The sequence below is a fragment of the Colletotrichum costaricense genome (assembly GCF_030867565.1).
Source record: "Colletotrichum costaricense strain IMI 309622 chromosome Unknown Scaffold_10.1, whole genome shotgun sequence".
NCBI classification, from domain to species: Eukaryota; Fungi; Ascomycota; class Sordariomycetes; order Glomerellales; family Glomerellaceae; genus Colletotrichum; species Colletotrichum costaricense.
Genome location: NW_026848239.1, coordinates 1,579,756 through 1,597,010, shown reverse-complemented (window position 1 = coordinate 1,597,010; position 17,255 = coordinate 1,579,756). Strand labels below are relative to the sequence as shown.

At 50.7% G+C, this 17,255-nt stretch overlaps 9 protein-coding genes across 9 annotated transcripts; 3 read left to right on the top strand and 6 right to left on the bottom strand.

Annotated features, from left to right (window-relative positions):
* Nucleotides 1-281: 281 nt before the first annotated feature.
* CCOS01_10153 (uncharacterized protein) lies at nucleotides 282-616 on the top strand (the record flags this gene model as incomplete). The annotated part of the gene is made up of 2 exons (XM_060458309.1): nucleotides 282-517; nucleotides 574-616. The coding sequence occupies 2 exons, from the start codon at nucleotides 282-284 to the stop codon at nucleotides 614-616; spliced, it is 279 nt and encodes a 92-aa protein (XP_060311474.1).
* Nucleotides 617-897: 281 nt separating this feature from the next.
* Nucleotides 898-1,293, bottom strand: CCOS01_10152 (uncharacterized protein; the record flags this gene model as incomplete). The annotated part of the gene is made up of 3 exons (XM_060458308.1): nucleotides 898-951; nucleotides 1,004-1,168; nucleotides 1,225-1,293. The coding sequence occupies 3 exons, from the start codon at nucleotides 1,291-1,293 to the stop codon at nucleotides 898-900; spliced, it is 288 nt and encodes a 95-aa protein (XP_060311473.1).
* A 1,305-nt stretch (nucleotides 1,294-2,598) lies between these two features.
* CCOS01_10151 (uncharacterized protein) lies at nucleotides 2,599-3,046 on the bottom strand (the record flags this gene model as incomplete). The annotated part of the gene is made up of 4 exons (XM_060458307.1): nucleotides 2,599-2,652; nucleotides 2,706-2,783; nucleotides 2,837-2,923; nucleotides 2,981-3,046. The coding sequence occupies 4 exons, from the start codon at nucleotides 3,044-3,046 to the stop codon at nucleotides 2,599-2,601; spliced, it is 285 nt and encodes a 94-aa protein (XP_060311472.1).
* A 1,431-nt stretch (nucleotides 3,047-4,477) lies between these two features.
* On the top strand, nucleotides 4,478-4,907 carry CCOS01_10150 (uncharacterized protein; the record flags this gene model as incomplete). The annotated part of the gene is made up of 3 exons (XM_060458306.1): nucleotides 4,478-4,540; nucleotides 4,599-4,790; nucleotides 4,854-4,907. The coding sequence occupies 3 exons, from the start codon at nucleotides 4,478-4,480 to the stop codon at nucleotides 4,905-4,907; spliced, it is 309 nt and encodes a 102-aa protein (XP_060311471.1).
* A 708-nt stretch (nucleotides 4,908-5,615) lies between these two features.
* CCOS01_10149 (peptidase family M28) lies at nucleotides 5,616-6,959 on the bottom strand (the record flags this gene model as incomplete). Its single annotated transcript, XM_060458305.1, has 4 exons — nucleotides 5,616-5,852; nucleotides 5,943-6,247; nucleotides 6,322-6,757; nucleotides 6,807-6,959. 4 exons carry the CDS (start codon nucleotides 6,957-6,959, stop codon nucleotides 5,616-5,618), a joined length of 1,131 nt encoding a protein of 376 aa, XP_060311470.1.
* A 1,088-nt stretch (nucleotides 6,960-8,047) lies between these two features.
* Nucleotides 8,048-9,146, bottom strand: CCOS01_10148 (uncharacterized protein; the record flags this gene model as incomplete). Its single annotated transcript, XM_060458304.1, has 3 exons — nucleotides 8,048-8,576; nucleotides 8,648-8,908; nucleotides 9,112-9,146. 3 exons carry the CDS (start codon nucleotides 9,144-9,146, stop codon nucleotides 8,048-8,050), a joined length of 825 nt encoding a protein of 274 aa, XP_060311469.1.
* Nucleotides 9,147-9,644: 498 nt separating this feature from the next.
* CCOS01_10147 (uncharacterized protein) lies at nucleotides 9,645-11,600 on the bottom strand (the record flags this gene model as incomplete). Its single annotated transcript, XM_060458303.1, has 1 exon — nucleotides 9,645-11,600. The coding sequence occupies one exon, from the start codon at nucleotides 11,598-11,600 to the stop codon at nucleotides 9,645-9,647; it is 1,956 nt and encodes a 651-aa protein (XP_060311468.1).
* A 3,324-nt stretch (nucleotides 11,601-14,924) lies between these two features.
* On the top strand, nucleotides 14,925-16,019 carry CCOS01_10146 (L-asparaginase; the record flags this gene model as incomplete). The annotated part of the gene is made up of 1 exon (XM_060458302.1): nucleotides 14,925-16,019. One exon carries the CDS (start codon nucleotides 14,925-14,927, stop codon nucleotides 16,017-16,019), a length of 1,095 nt encoding a protein of 364 aa, XP_060311467.1.
* A 267-nt stretch (nucleotides 16,020-16,286) lies between these two features.
* CCOS01_10145 (emopamil binding protein) lies at nucleotides 16,287-17,075 on the bottom strand (the record flags this gene model as incomplete). Its single annotated transcript, XM_060458301.1, has 2 exons — nucleotides 16,287-16,747; nucleotides 16,823-17,075. 2 exons carry the CDS (start codon nucleotides 17,073-17,075, stop codon nucleotides 16,287-16,289), a joined length of 714 nt encoding a protein of 237 aa, XP_060311466.1.
* Nucleotides 17,076-17,255: the final 180 nt, after the last annotated feature.

Below are 17,255 nucleotides of genomic sequence, written 5' to 3'. Positions count from 1 at the left end.
AGACAATACAATCATCTTCTTGGTGACAGTCGAAGAACCACAAGGGTTCCTCTGAGAGGCCGCCACCATCCGGGAGTATCCGCAAGAAGACCCCTGGCTAGGATCTGACACTAGGCGACCAACCACACATTCCATCCATCTCGAATGGGCGATGCGGGGTAATCTCAGTGCGGTATCCGCGGGAGACGCGAAACATCTGCAAGCGAGCAGCGTTGCACACATGTAGTTGGGATTCGGAGGAAAGACCCCGACTACAACCCCCACGGCGATGGCTGACCGAGATGACGGAGTTAAGATGGATAAAAGTTGAGATGACATTTGACGTCGCAACACACAATTGGCGATCAGTTCGGTATGAACACGTCGAAACTTGGCATTCTGTGGTGGCCAATGAGCTATCTAGAGTCGCAACCGAGGTTGCACTTTTCTCAACGACAGTCGCATTGGCCAAGGATGCACAATTAATAAAACAGGTTGGAAGACTCTTGGCTTGTATTCGGAGTTTCGTAGTTCAACTGTAAGGCCGTCTAGTTTGGCGATAGCTGTCAATAATTACTTAGTACTCTGTTTCAAGCATTGTAGTCCTTTCGTCGCAAAGCAACTCAACATCTGTTAGTTACTTCAGACTTGTTCATGAACATTATGACGCAACGTAATTGCGTCGTAGCAATGTTTTTTTTTGCAAAGGACGTGCAGTTCAGTGAAATTGAGCTAAAGTATTGCGCACACATGTCTATTCTTCATATCGATCTAACGGACTCAGCTCTACTCCAGATCCCAGACAGGAATCGTTGATGTGAAAAACTCATCAACAAACTTCTCTCTATCGAGCTGGGCTTCTGAGTCAAAAGATCCATTCCATCTCCCCCCCCCCCCCTCCGACTCCTCTATCTGAGTCTATTTGGGGCATCCAATACCCCAGCCAGTGACAGTATCGCAGCAGTCGGCATCCTATTCAGCAATCAGTAGCAAGCTTAAGCTCAAAGAAGTTGCAGCGACTTACACAAGTGGCGGACACAGGAGTGTTGGTGCCCTGCTTCATGACGTTGTAGCAGAAGTTGGCGGAGTTGGAAGCGCACCAGACTGAATCGCCGTTCTGGTTCATGCAAGACTTCTGGCCCTTGCCCCAGCAGCAGTCTGTCTGGGGGTAGTTGCGTCCGACTTTGCACTATTCTATTGTCAGCTGGTTGTGACTGAGAAGGCTCGGAAATATAGAAGGCTTACCTCAGCGGCAAGAACGGCAGGAACAGCAACAGCTGAGAGGATGGCGGTGATGACGACTGAGAACTGCATTTTGAATGAAGGTTGATGATCGAAATCTGATCTTGAAATGAGAGTTGGTATAGTAAAGAGTGAAAGACTGGTAGTTGATTGGATGTGTGAATGTGAGGATGATGAGAGGCAAAAGACATTTAGAAGGTGTTGTCAACGCTTCTTATATCCTCCAAGCCTCGTAGATGAGTTTCCTGATTCTCCTATGAGCCCGACGCGGCTATATTCTCGGTGATCCCGATTCCAGATTAGACGCACGAATACTCAATTCTTGACAGGATAATCTAAAGGAGTTTTGCCAACGCAATGAGACTGAGCTAGGTTCGCAGAAGGCGGTGCATTCTCTAACAGTCCAGTGCAGCTACGACTTCCGAGATAGATTCCTATCAAACCCCGGTCTCCACAACACCTCGTAGGGCTGTGAAGGTGCCGTGCCTGACTGCGGTACCACCCAGCGGTCCAAAACCACAATCCAAGGCCGCGCTATAGTTGCAAGTGCAGTGCATGGATGGTCTTGACTCAAGCATTTTCGGCTCAAGAGGGCGCGATACCGAGCACCTGGGTTGATTAAGATCTATCCGTACCTGACTTGCATACACCATCACGGGCCATCCTCTGCTCCAGGCCGTTGACACAAATTTGGCTTCCGACGCACACAAATTAGCTTTGCAGGGAACAATAGCTTAATGTGAGACTACGAGCACGGAAGCACGGCTGTCAGTTGATAGCTGCTTCATATTGCAGAGTCTATTTTATGGGGTAGTTCACATAGGGACAGCGATGAAATCTAAGTGAACCCCGCATACCAAGCCCGAGTTGTTGAATGGTAGAGCCTCATCGGGTAGGCGAAAGAATGCCTTCAAGAGTAATTGAACTTTCTTGTAGTCTTAACTCCTGCCAAGAGGCGATGTTCTGTAAGGGGTGGTGATGATAGACAAAGAATGAAGCGAAATTTGGACATGGTGGAAAACTATTGCACAGACTCGTCTGGATAATTTGGTGACAACTCAAGTTAAAGTCTGATGTTTGTTGTCTTGATTACTGTCGGAAATCATTTGTGTAAAATGCTACTTTACTAGAGGTTTCATTGAACCAATTTGTTTGCTATGCATCTGTTGTGTAATTACTGAGTTTCCTCTTAGAGAAATGAGAGCTTGATGTTGTACGGAAGTCTGTCACTTGATTCCGCCGGGGTACTTGAAGGTGAAGTTTCTATAGAGCGAGGAATGTCATTTCTTTGTAATCTGCTAGATATGTCATGACCATCTCCTTCTATCTAATTTGAACCAATCTCAATCCGCTAGATCATGTCTCCTCATAGTCTATCTATTTGGGGCAGCCGGTTCCCCAGCCGTTGAGAGTGTTGCAGCAGTCAGCATCCTGGTATTGGGTCAGTAAGAACTAGCTCATCTCGAATCAGTGTTGCACCTTACGCAAGTAGTAGACACCATAGCCCCATTGGGTCCCTTGACATTGGTGCAGTAATTGGCGGTATCGGCCTCGCAGAAGTACTATTCTGTCCGTTAGTACTGTTTTAATCATTGACCGAAAGAGGTGTACACACCCGGTTGCTGTTCTGTCGCAGGCAGGACTTGTATCCATCATTGCCTCCCCAGCAGCAGTCAGTACGAACAGAGCTTCCGATCGCGCACTGCAGCTTGTTAGCGTGCCCATATCATCTTATTGAGGCACGTTGCCAAGCACATACGTGAGCAGCCATGACGGTGGAGCTAGCGGTGGCAATAGCGGCCAAGAGAATGTTGGAGAACTGCATTTTGAAAAATGGGTGAAAAAGTGAAGATATAAGAAATCTTGTAGTAGTGAGAGACTGTGAGTGAGATTTGTCGAGTTTGACTGTGTTGTAATGATTGTGAGTGATGAGTTAGGAAAGTAGATGATGAAAGGAGAGCCAAGTCGATGACTTATATACACGAGGGTATTTCTTCATCTTAAAGCACTAAGGTACGCAGTTTACAAGTTCATTTCCAAAATCTGGAAAAGACACACAGATCGTGGCGCTATGGCTGAGTCGGGATTCTCTTAGGCCAACACAACCACGGTAAAGACGATGGATGCTTAGCCTCGTTCCATCACAAAAGCTTGATAAGTTGGTATCCCAAATTCATCTGAAGATACGATCTGAAGTCAAGAGACAATTGTCAGGGATATCTAGTCAAGCTACGGTGATGTGCCGAAGCTCTGGCCAGATGGTGGGGCATTTGCGAGCCCTGCGACGACTTGTCGAGCCACCAGAAGGCCCGAGTATGAGCTATTAATGAATACGCCTGTTCTTTATACCTTGGTCTGCCGTCTAAAGTGCAGATCCCGTGAGGTAAATTCAACTCGCATCTACATAGAATGCCGTGTCATGGTCGGTTTCGGATGCCCAAGCGGTAGTCGAGTCATGGCTCCGTGATAACTAAGCGGGGGTCCAATCGTTCGATTTACGTGTCCTAAATAGGCAATTTCAACATTTCTATCATCTCAGTCACGTTACTAGACGAACAAAGTTTGGACTGACTTGAAGATCCAGTTCGTCTTTACTTGTGAGGATACGGCTAGGCATCCCACCTCCTGCTCGGCATCCCCGCATAGCCGCCTTGGTATGCGCTGTCAATCAACTCAAGACGGACATGATCGGCTTCCGAGTTCATCTAATGAGACTGACTCGGCTTGAGTACTTGCCTAGACGCTCACTTGTAAATGGTTTCTTGCGGATAATATTGTGACTCGTTGTCATCCGTGCAGCCTGTGGGGCGTTTTTACCCTTTGATACAGCTCAGCTGCCTTACACTAGCGGCTTTGAATCTTTGGCCTACAGACTCTACTTGCCTACTCCATTATGTTAGGTTTGTAGGCTTACTTTGAGACGCACCGTATTGATTGCATTTTGCGCTTCTTTGATTATTCTGTAGAGTCTGTAGCGTTCTTTTAGAGACCATCATGAATGGTCTGTTCTCGAATCCGAAACCGAATCGTACACATACTCATTCCATGAGCCGGCGATGCCGTCTTCGAGCATCAACTGTGGCATTTCACTTGGTATAAAGTAAGTGACAAATTCCCATAGAATCCAACTATTTTCATCACCACACTCACACAGTCAACTCACAGTCTCTCACTATCAACACACTCTCTCAACAATCTTACTCTCACTCACTTCGTTTTCAACTTCGCAACTTTCAACCTTTTCAAATCTTCCATCATGCAGTTCTCCAAGATCGCTCTCATCGGCCTTGCCTACACCTCCGGCACTCTCGCCGCCTCTGTGAGTCTTTCACTTCAGTGAAACCATGTCTTGTCCCAGCTACTAATAGCCAATACAGTGCCGCATCTACAGCTGGTTGAACGGCGAAGCCGTCCTCGACAACTGCTGCTGGGGCAAGGGCCAGAAGGCTTGCACCAACCAGAACAAGGGCGGCACTGCCCGTGGCACCAGCGCCGCTTACTGCGCTGAGCAGAGTGCCAGCTTCTGCGAGAATGTCATGCTCGGAGGCAACCCGATTACCAAGACTTGCGTAAGTTTTTTCCCTAAAGGAGGCCGGTTCAATATGGATAAGTACTCACACTTAATATCACAGGATGCCGACTGCTGCTCCACTACCACCGGCTGGGGTATTGGCTGCCCCAAATAAGGGCATTCGGATTGGATTCACTGGAGGATGCTAGCATGCTTTCTTTGTTCTTAAATAGATCAGTGAATAAGACAAGTTGACTCTGACTTAGTCTCAAAATTATGATTCTGATGACCTCCTGCCTCAACTCGACTTTTCCGAAATCATCTTATACTACCTGAAAGGCAGAGAACCCAAAGTGCTGCATAATAGAGAAAGCTACTCATGCCTCGTGGCTGAGCAAGGCAGGTTACGAAGGGGAGCTGAGGCACCATTGGTCACACTGAACACGCACGAAAATACACCTGCCGCCCAATTACCCGGCCAAGGCTGTAGGACGAAAATCGTGAGAGGAAGGCATGAGCGGCGTCTGAAGTGTACATGATCTAGTGGAGCAAGTATTAACGCATAATTGGGTCCTGCAAAGGTTGCGAGCTCGAAATTGGTGGTCCTACATAATGCCATAGATAGCTCATTTCTTTCGGCTTATGGTCTTGGTCAGAACATTTCAGCCACGACCTGTGATGGTGAAATTCATGATTTCGAGTCCCATCATCAGAAAATTTGCCTTTGCGAATTGATCGAGTCTGTGACTAAATTGCACTTATCATTATTGATTTCTCTACCCTACATGCGTCATCACCTAGGCAAAATCTTCATTATGCCTCAACGTCCTAAGAAGATCCGACGCCTTCGAGGCATTCGTTCGATGGTTGCCCACCTTGAACATTATGCAAAGGGCCAGTATGCCAGCTCGTACACATATCCGGTCGCCATCCTCGCGTGCTGCACGACGTGATCGAACGAGACATGCTCCATCGTGTCGTTTGGACTGTGAATGTACGGGTTATGGTTGCCAAAAGGTGTCTCAAAGATGAATGACGACGGATAGCCATTGCGGTTGGCAGACGCGTGGTCGGAGCAGGCATATCCGCAGACGGTCTCCTCGTAAGGGATATCGGTGTACTGAAAAAGACGTGGATCAGCGCTTGCACGTCTTTGCATTCTTATCATGGAGACAGGCTATAAGAGTATAAAGGACAAAAAGTGACTCACAGTGTCAATGACGCGCTTCATGAACGCAACCTGGTCGAGGTCTACCCAGTCCGTAACCACTCCGAACCTCTCGACGCCATCGCGACCGACATAGCCAACCATGTCTTGCTGCAGCATTGACACGACCTGACGGTTAGAGGCACGGTACTGGGTGAAGATATCCTGGCTTCCAAGAAGGCCGGCCTCTTCGGCGCCGTACCAGTGGAACTCTAGGGTGTTCAGGATGTCACCAGACGCGATCTTCGGATCGGAGAGGAGGACACGAAGGACCTCGAGAATCATCACGGATCCGGAGCCGTTGTCATCTGGTACAGTGGCATTAGTAGTCTCTTCTCCCCCATCGATCGTGAAGCATTGACATCGAGAGTTTGGAACTTACCAGCACCAGGCGCACGGCCAGCGCCACGATCTCCCGAAATGACTGAATCAAGATGTCCACCCAAGACAACAGTCCGCTGGTTGCGCCCGGGAATCGTAACAATGATACTGGGCTGCGACCACGCGGTATGACGCACGTAGCGGATATTGGCCGTAGGGTGTCCCGCAACATCCAAGACGGCGCTAATCTGGCCATACAGCCACTCTGCAGACTCAACGCCCGTCTTGGAGAGGTAGTATCGGTTGTGGAAGGACGAGAAGCGCTCGAGATGCGCGCGCATGTTGTCCTTGTTCAGCTTCGGAATCAGGGCGTTGACGTGGCACGTCTGATTCATCTGCGTTGGAAAGGGAAGGGCGGCGAGAAGCTTGAAGTCTGCGGAGGAGGCGACGGCGGGGACATCTGACCATTCTGTGATGTCGAAGAAGTGGACGCGTTTCTAGAAGTGTTAGCTGCGCTCGCGGGAATGAAGAACGGTGGTCACCTACATCCATCATCTCCCATTTCTCCTCCTCTGTGACGGTGACTGTCTGGCCTGGGGCAATTTCCAGCGTGAACAACTTGTTCGGGTCACGAGGCTCGACAAACGAGCCGGCGGCCGAGGAGGCGGCAAGGGCCGCGAGGAGAGAAGTCAGGCGCATGGTGACAGCAAGGCTCCGCAGCTGATGACGATGAACACTTAACTAGAGTCCTCCTGTAATGGGTCAAACTGGGTCGTCTAGGCCCTTATATACTTGCCCAATCTTCCGAGGCGGTGGGCCGATGCATCAATGAGATGCTGTAGCTCATCTCCTCACCAAGCGGCATATTACAAGGATGTCACGACTGCTGACATCCGTACGGAATGATATTTGAAGCTCGGCAGAGAAGTGACTCCAGTTGAGGGGTAATTGTATTCAAGCGCAACTGCGGCAATGGTCCCAAGAGCGGCGCCACTCAATCTCATGTATGCCGAGAACTATAACGGGAAGCTGGAAATTATGGAAAGCTTAGCTCGCTCGTTGGCGGTGAGTTGAGCGCCCTAAATGCTGAAGGGAAGCCAACAAGAGGACTTTTGAGTTAGTAGGGCGTAAAAAGTTCCTCGGACCATACGTGAAGGTAGATCTGCAGCTCTGTAGAGCCATTGACCAATCACGGCGGCGGTATCTATCCAAGACCAACGTCTGTGCTGACAAGGCGAGGGACTGTTCACTTGGCTATCAGCTCGTCCAAATTTCCAGGACGGTATCGGTTTTTCTCTACCATCTCTGTCGCGGCTTGTGCAGCTCGAGGCCTACTACGTTGTCTCCTCATTAGGCATGGTGAATGTAAAGCCGAGAGTTCCGACGGAGAGAGATAATGTCTTGAAAGATGTGAAAACATTATTTGAATGTCATCTCGAATGCGCCGAGTCGATGATGCGCCAAGAGCATCTCTATTCGGAAGGTGACTTTTAGCCAAGACGTTGCGCGGGGACTTGCAACTGAGGGGTTGGAAACAAAAGTCAGCCAGGCTTTGTTTAACTTGCGGAAACAAACACCCTAGCACGCCAAGAGTCGCGTAGGATGACCATGGGAAATCAAAGCTCTGTGCACGATCCGCGGGGATGGAGAACTTTTGAGATTTTGATGATGTTTGAGGATCATGAGGATGAGTATGTGAGGGCTGGACCTCAATGACTATGTGAACTACGTCTTCTCGAACCCCAAGACGGTTGATAATATGAGAGTACCGATTCGCGACGGGATTTTCACGAGAAACCCAAGAAAGGCTGTCTCTCAAATGACCCCCATCCTTCATCCATGCCTTCGCGCAGGGCTATCACCAGCAGGAAACCTCGCACACATCCAATAAGACTATCATTAACCACAGTCCATCCAATCAACCGATACCACTCGACCCAAGACGGCGAGTACGGCGGGTACTTGACGCGAAAAACCCAGGATATCGCCACGAGAGTAAAGGTGATGCATTGGAAAGTGAGACCAGGAAGACTAAGGGCGCCTGCGTCGCCACCTCGAGAGCGTATCTCGCGTGCTTGTGCAATGGCGGCGACGATGATGAATGCGGTGGACAGTGGGATGAGGAGGACGTAATGGAGCAAAGCGAAGATATCCTGGGTCCATCGACGTGGTTCGGATCGGGATGATGGCAGACTGGCGTCTATGAGGACTGGAATGATGCTGAAGGAAAGAAAAATGACGAAGATTGTGATGGCGGCTCCTCTTTGGATTCTTCTTTCGTGGCTTTGAGACGCATTCCGAATAGACAGAGTGAACCTAGGGGGACAGGGGTAAGCCCAAGCTCATAGACAGGTTTGCAATCGCTTTTCAATCTTCAGGACCCTCACAAGTAGATAGAACAAAGCCAGACAATCATCAGCTGGCTGAGATTGAGCCAGTCGCCCGCTGTGGCTGGGGTATTGACAAAGGCGTCGGGCCGGAGAGATGCGCCATTGTTGATGTTGAGAAAGAGACCAATGGTGAGCTGTTCAGTGGCGCTCAGGAGGTTGAAGAGCACGTAGTAGAGTGAATGGCCGTTGCAGTGGCCTTGTTCACGGAGTCGGTGATATTGCGGTGTAAATGAGATGAGGCTTAAGATACTAAGGGCTCTGAATGACTTTAGTTAGTAAATTGTAGAGAAGGGGATGTCATGTTCTGAGTAGTCATCTGTAGGTAGTCCCCTTTTCATATCCCGGTAGCTTGTCGTTGTCATCATCCACAAGATTACAATCATCCGGGCGATGACGGATGGGGAGCTTGGGAAAGAGGGTAGCAGTAGCATATGGATGAAACTCAGTAGAAGGTCACTCACACTCTAGCAAAGTTGGGCAAGATATCAGGAGCCATCGTGAACCTAGCGACAGCGGAATCGCGACGCCGAATTGTTGGCAATGACTCAAGAATGGTCGCTAACTTGAGAAAATGATTATCGAAGTTCTCTCTTCACCAAATCTAGACGGGATGCGGTCAGATGGCTGTTGTATGTTGCCATCGAGTGATCCTGTAGGATTCAGGCATCCCATCACGTGGGCCGTCGAGCCACGATAATTTGATTGAGCGAGAAAGTTCCGAAGGGTCCACACCCACAACATCTCAAGCAAACCAGTCATCGTGGAAGATATCTGAATGTACTCGCGGGAAGTCAATGGATTATTAGGGCTATCTCCTATCTCATCTATCGGAACTCCATGTACTATGGCATAGAGCCGCATGTCCTGATTCATCAATCCATTTGATCATCTTACGCAAATCCTAGGCCAATAGCATAGCCAACCAAAAGCAAACAGAGCCAGGCCAACTTTCGACCGTATGCAATTCTGATTCATTACTGTCGACCTACAGCTTTCAGAAGATGTAGAACTTTTGGGCATACTTTTCACCAAACTGCCAAGAGAAGTCGCAGTGCTCTCCGCCCCAGAGACGCATTCGGGTCTGGCTGGGGTCGTACAGCTTGAAGGCCCTGGTGAAGAGGATGTCGAGGTCCATGTTGCCGACGGTGGTATCCTGGCCCCAAGGCAACCAAGCGATACGGCAGGTTCCAACTTGGGCAAGGAGGGTAGCATTGGTGCTTCGGAACTCGTCTCTGCTGAACTGGAAGCGGAAGCGGCGGATAGACATGAAGTTGCGGAGCTTCACACAGTCGGCGATGAGGGGCGAGTCGGGCTTGGCGCCGCCCCAGAACGTGATCCGGCCGGTGCACCGCTTGGAAGGGCCAAGGGGCGTGTCGTGTCTCTCCAGTCTGGTGCCAAGTGCCTTGCTGTCAGCGAGATGAGTGCTGAGGAAGTTGTCGTTGAGCTGGGCTGTGATGTTGACGCCGTTGCTGTCGGTGACGGTATAATCGACCCAGTTCAGTGACTCATCCGTGTTGCTAAGGATCATGGCCATTTCTGCTGTAGCAGCCATGTCTTCGGGAGATCCAGACTTGACCATCATCGCACCTTTCTCCGCGATCTCTGGGACGGCAATGGCGGAAATGAGATCCCGCTTGCTTTCCTTGTAGTCTCTGGGGATGTGGCCCTTAGGCGCATTGCTGTCTCTGTAGATGAGATGGAACTCGCCCATGTGCTTCAAGTGAGTCTCCTTCGCAAAGCCACACATAGCGCCCATCTTACCAAGGATGTAGTCAGATCCGGATTGAGCTCCGTCCCAAAGAAGCATACGCTCAAGGAAGCTAGCGATGTCGAAGCCGGTGAACGTGACGTTGTCGGTGGTCAGGGGACGGAAGCCGACGGCACAAGTGTCGTGGGCGGCGATCGGAACCAGTTCGTAGTATTGGTCGCCAAACACTGCGACCTTGGCTGTGTTGGACTTGAGGAAGTCGAGAAGCTTCCCACAGTCCCTTCTGAGGGGGCGACCAGACTCTTGCCAATCCGCGGAAAGCCACATGGCATCGCAGTAGGGACCTTCCTTTGGACCACCGATTGTCAAGTCGAATTGGGGTTCGTCGTCCTTCTTGGAGGGGATACCGATGTCGGTGTCAGTGACAGTGTGGGCATTCCCACGACCGGAACTAAAGGCGGAGGTGTTTTTGGGGATGTCGTCGAAGGACTGGACAATGAGAGGCGCCTCATGCTCGGTGTCGCGAATCTTAAGGGCGGTGCTGTTGTTGTTCGGAATGAAGGTATCGTTGCCCAGATTGAAGGTTGGTTCATCGAGAGGGCCGCGCTGTTGAAGTCTCCAGTACACAGGAGCAATGCCCAAATCGCCTTCATAGACAGTGCATTCAGCCTCACCAGAAGCAGACATGCGTCCCTTGTCGGTCCAGGCCTTGCGGCTCAGAGATATGTCGAGGAAGTTGGCCATGTCGCCGCTTGAAAAGACGACGTTGTGGTGGACGGTGCGAGTGCGGTAGGCGCAGGAACCTACAAAGGCGACCTCGGCCCAGCGGTTGAGGTCGATCTTGTTGTCGAAGTAGAAGAAGACGGGGTGGCTGTGACAGAAATCGTAGAGGGCCTGGCAATCATCGCGACGAGGAGTGCCTTTGTTGTCATTATCCTTCTGACTGGCACGGACGGTGCAAAGCTCCATAAGCTTAGGCGCCGTCTTGATCTTGAAGTGCTTGCCAATATCGTCGGGGAGCTTCGAGACGTCGTCAGCCATGAACACGCCAGGAGCGACGTGAATCACGACATCAGAGCCGTTAGCTGCCTTGTAAGCGATGGTGCTGTACTCCACGACAGGAGCAGGAACCTCAGCGCGGGTCTGCTCGAGTATAATGTGCTCAGAAGCAGTATGCTCGGGGACGGCGCGCGAGAGAGCCACCGCCGCAAAGGCAAGGACTGGCGCGAGAATTATTCGCATCGTGAGACTAGGGACGCGAGACGGTGTCTCTAGTCTAGAGCTTGTACTTTTGCTTTGCGTAAGGAAATTTGAAGGAAGCCAAGTCGCACAATGATTAATGATTGGGATTTTAGGAAAGGGAGAGAAAGAGAGAGCCAGATGAGGAGTCGATGAGGGAGGAAGAGTGAGGGGGTGAGAAGGGAAGCTTCGTCCAAGGAGGCACTGACGGTGAAGTGCTTCTTTGTTCTGGTTTGTGGGGGGAGAAAACAAAAATCAGGGCTGCGTGGTGGGAGGCTGAGGAGAGATACTCGTGTAGCCCGGCGACGAAGAGGGAGATCACGGGACTTGCTTGCTTCTATTTCCTTTTTGGGTAACTAAAGCGGTGAGAGAGCGGTGAACGTAAAGATTTTCAGATGAATATACGTCTACATCGAGGGAGGAAGGAGCTGGCCCTGGACGGAATGTGAGTCGTGCCTTCCCGAAGTTGATATTGCGACTCAACTAGATAGCCCAACGAGATGTCGTAGGTGAAGTGAGGTGTAGAGAGGTGAGATCACGGTGTACAAATTAGGTGAGTAAACCACTTCACGCTTGATACGCCGCATATGAGATTGGAAGCTAGAATGCAAACACACGAATCCTAACTTTTGAGTTTTGATTTACCCACGTGAGAAGATCGTGCCTCGAGAAGCCCGATACGGGCCACCTGACGAGAAGGCCAAGGCCAGAATTTGTTGAACTTCGCAATGTCATGGCGGAAGAAAGGAAACATCTGAGCGAAAAAACCCCTTGCAGGCACTGAGAGACGGCGTGGTCACACAGGCTACGGTGCCTCAAGGTTGAGTACTCTACAGCTTGGATTGTTGATGGGTCAGAATGAGTGACTTGACTTCTTCACTGCCAGAGAGCTGCACAAGTAGCTTTGAGAACAATGATTTTGCCCGTAGCGCCTTTCTTACTTGAACAGCGGTTTGGTCGTACAAGCTAAAGCATCATTCATGCAAGGACAAGTAGCAAACCCCTCTGACGTCCACAAACTCATTCAATGCGATTTCCAAATTGAGGGGTGAGATTGTTGCTGCAATGTTAAGTTTGGTCTTATCTATCTGAGTTCTCTAATGAAATGATGATTGCCTATTGCAAGACCGGGAGTGTCAATTAGAGCTGACCAGAACCGAAGCTTCAATGCTGCTAAGCACGAACAGTCTAGTTGGAGTTGAGAGCCGCTAAGCTGACAGAACCAACTTTATGTCAACCTTCTTCATTCTTCATTTAGTACTTGCCAATCATTTCTCTCATCGTGTCCCGAATCAGATAGGAGGAGATACCGCGCAAAGGGCAGATCATTCCAGGGATATTGAAACGAACGAGGTCACAATTGACCAGCAGTTCGGAAGTTCCGATTCAGTCAGTAGTAAAAACCAGCTTCTCTCATTTGTTCTGAGATTGCCTCACGCTCGCTCTCGCTCCTCGGCGCCTTTTCAATTCTCGTATAACATCAAAACTCACAGTCTGGGAATCGCGTATCCCCAAGTTCACTTTGTCAAACTTTTGCGAACGAGCACGCCCGCCTTGAGTGATGGAAGCGTGCCTTGGGGTATAATAGTAAAGCGTTCCTGGCATCAGGCAAGTAACGGTGTTGATGAGAAAAAATCGGGGAAGGAGAAGATATAAACTGCAACAGAGAATTTCACTGATAAAACCTTAGACAACAATCAAGCTACAGCCTAGGTCAGGCAAGTGAAATAATACGTTCCCGGTCGTCTGCTCTACAATTATGGAATGTTAAGGCTTATCAATAGATAAGAAACACTCTTGAGAAAATTGTGATTGCATGCATTGCTGAATTGACTACGAGCTGTTCAATTCGAGTCCGGATGCAGTCTACATATGCTCACGATGGTCCACTTCTCCTGCTTATGTGCACCAGCAATATTCAAGCTGGAGTATGTCCGAAATACCCCTCAATGATATCGATCCAAGAGACCATGGTCATCAATATGACAAACAGATGACATCTTAACTGCAGAATATTTTGACTTTTTGGCAGATGCTTTGTGTACATGCGGCTAATATGTAGTGCGCGTTTAGCTGCCGCTGGCTCCTTGGACCTTCCCTCATATGAGTACAGCCACACAAAGGCTCAACTACAGTCTAGCAGTGGGATGCCGTAAACACGAATGATAGTTGTCATTGGAATTGAGAGTCTTAGTCAATCGTGCCAGATCGGGACATTCCAAGCAAAGCACCCAAGCCCCAAAGAAATCGGCTACCTATCCGAAAGAGGCACACCTTGGCTCCCATTGAATCATACCGTAGCTCATGTTCCCGCTGTATGATTGCCAACGTACTATGTACGTCTGTTATGCATGTCAAACCTTTGAGTAAATTGGTTCGATATCGTTGTTAATGGAGCGGATCGCCGGAACCGGAACCTTGGGCCGGGGGGCTGGGAATGTTTCCCGTCCGTTATCAAACGAATCCGAGGAACCCCCAGCCAGCCGACGAGTCATTTTTACGCCTTTGGGCCCCGTCGGGCCCCGCAGAGACATGTCAACCCCATAGAATGATCCGGGGCCGCCATGCAATGCTGCAATAAACCGCAGCAATAAGCATGAACTAGCCAATTCCCCGGGTTGGGGTCTGTTGCTATGCCGTAATCTTATTCTGCCCAGACCAGTTGATCTCCTCCAGCTATCAAGATAAGTATCAGATAAGGCCTTTCCTCGTCCATTCACATCCCAACACAGGCTGACAAACATTGAATACGGGGGAGACTCGAGAGCCCACACACCAAAGCGGCCCAAGATGGAGACCATCCCAGGACTTAACCACTAGGTCGGTATGGCTCTGCCGATGACGGCACTGGTCACTTTTTTGCCGAGCTGATAAGAGAAAACCCGAGAGCACGGAACCAGCGTTCGCCTGCCTTAGCCTCGAGCGCATTCGGAGCCCAAACCCACGTGTGATAGGACCCAAGCCGTCGAGATAAGGTCGATGATGATTCTCCAGAGTATTGGTCAATTGGGACATCTTCCATGGTTTCTAGCGTGGGCATGGAAGGGTCGGGCGAGTGATTTTTCCCACAAGCCGGATATTGACACCGGAATCCATGGGAATTCGAATTGTTTCTTATCGCCTTGGCTACAGTCATGTATTCTCGCGATAAGTCGTATTCACTGCAAGGACCGCTATATAAGACGAAGTAAACATGCCGCCAAGTTTCGTTATTTGACCAGCCAGCAGAGCAGTTCAGAGCATCTCCCTCTCCTCATAGCCCCCATTGTCCTCTAGGAAGCCACTCGCAACTTCGGTGACTTTCCATCAGCACGACAATCAGCCAAGATGCAGACTCGCAACCTCCTCCTCGCAGCTTCTCAGTTGGCTCTCGGGCTCGCGGCCCCGGCCCCGCTCCCGGCATACAACCTTCTCTCTACCCGCGAGACGCACTACAACGCCAGCCTGCCCAACATCACAATCTTCGCCACGGGCGGCACCATCGCAGGTTCAGCGTCCTCAAATGCCCAGACCACAGGCTACCAAGCCGGCGCTCTCGGCGTCGACATCCTCATCGCCGCCGTCCCGGAGCTGTGGAACGTTTCCAACGTCAAGGGCGTGCAGGTCGCCAACGTGGACTCGGGCAGCATCACCCCCGGCATCCTCCTCAACCTCACCCGCCTCGTGCAAGAGGCCCTCGATGACCCCTACTGCCAGGGCGCAGTCATCACCCACGGCACCGATACGATGGAGGAGTCCGCCTTCTTCCTTGACGCTACCATCAAGAGCGAGAAGCCCGTCGTCGTCGTGGGCGCAATGAGACCCGCCACCGCCATCAGCGCCGACGGCCCCATCAACCTCCTCGAGGCCGTCACCCTCGCCGGCAGCCCCGCCGCCGCAGGCCGCGGCACCATGATCGTCCTTAACGACCGCATCGGCAGCGCCTACTACACCACAAAGACTCACTCCAACTCCCTCGACACCTTCAAGGCCGTCGAGCAGGGCTACCTTGGCTTCTTCCTCGACATCAAGCCCGTCTTCTACTACCCTCCGGTCCTGCCCCTCGGCCGCGCCTACTTCAACGTCACCGAGGCCTCCGCGCTTCCCGAGGTTGACATCCTCTTCGGCCACCAGGCTCTTAACCCTGCTCTCGCTACCGCCGCCGTAGCCAGCGGCGCCAAGGGTCTCGTTCTTGCCGGTATGGGTGCCGGTGGGTGGACTACGCCCGGCCGTAACGCGCTTAAGACCCTGGCGCAGGAGAATGGCACGCAGATTGTTGTCTCTAGCAGAACCATGGGTGGATTTGTCGAGGATGACGATGCCCTTAACACGTATGGTGGCTGGAACTTGAACCCCCAGAAGTCGCGCATCCTGTTGCAGCTTGCGCTTTACTCTGGCTACAGCTCCTCGCAGCTTGAGACGCTGTTCAAGTTCGCGCCTTAGATTGGAAGAGACATGACACTGAATTATGAGATCATGAGTACATAGATATAATCATAGAAAAATAGTAATTTTTATCATTAGAACTAGGCAATTCCCGTGATGTCTGAATTCTTAGCTCGACCTGCTAGGTGTATTGGCATAACTTTTCTGATAACGGCAGGCGGCTTTCCGATGCCAACAACCGTGTTCGCCTTCTCTATTTTCTCATGTAATCTCAGCTTCCGGTGCTGTTGCAAAACTGCCAAGGCAGTTCCTGCCGGACAGGGATCACATGTCCTTCTTCAAAGAGCTCTTCTCCAACTGAGCAACCATTGCAAAGACCCGCCTCGTCTCCGCGCAGCTCTTGATAATGAGATAGAAAGGAATAATGATCCAAAAGGCATTGAAGAAGACGTAATAACACCAAAAGTAAAAGTCTTCAGGTCGGCAGTAAATCATTTTGGCAACGAGCTTGTCAAAGGAGCACGTCGCAAAGTACAAGACATCGCCGTAGAGCTGCCCAAGACTTATGATGATCTGCAGAGGGTGGCGGAGGGGATGCCCGGTGACAATGAAGTATGCGCACACGAAGGACAGCGGACCCCAGCAGAATGCGGTGATGGTCTCCATGCAGACGATGAAGGAGTCCTGGGTCAGGTAGCGGGAGTCGGAGAGGGAGTATTCTTTCCAGAGCTGGCCGAAGATGTGTAGGGATGCTGGCATGCTTGATTGATTGTATGAGAAGTAGCCTGATCAGGTTTTAGTCGAGGTGGTTCATATGACGGTCTAGGTTACAGCTAGGGGCTCGAGCATGGATGACTGACCTTCGAAGAAGAGATGGATAAAGGCGCTTAGAGTGAACCACAGTGCCGTGGCGACCTCGCCATTAGGAAGATTCGGGCTTGTTCTTTTGATGATGCGGTATGTCGGTATGAGGATGGCGGTTGCCCCTGCGGCAAACATACCACGCAAAGCATGCGCGCCAAACGTGTTGGCAACGTAGCCTGGGAGTACAGCCTCCGCGGGGAAGTAGGGGTGGGCCGGGATAGTGGCGTTCATGACGATTTCTGCAGGCATGGTGGGAATCTTCCTATTTTGTTCTTTGCACTTAGTTCTGTTTTCTGGTCAAAATCCCATACACTGAAGGGGAATTCGTGAGCTTTATGGATGTCAGGTGAAGGATTCATGATCCAAAATTCCTACGCCTCGCAATCTACTCTGCCACAGCCGGGAGAGCTGCCATCCGCATCGTGCGAT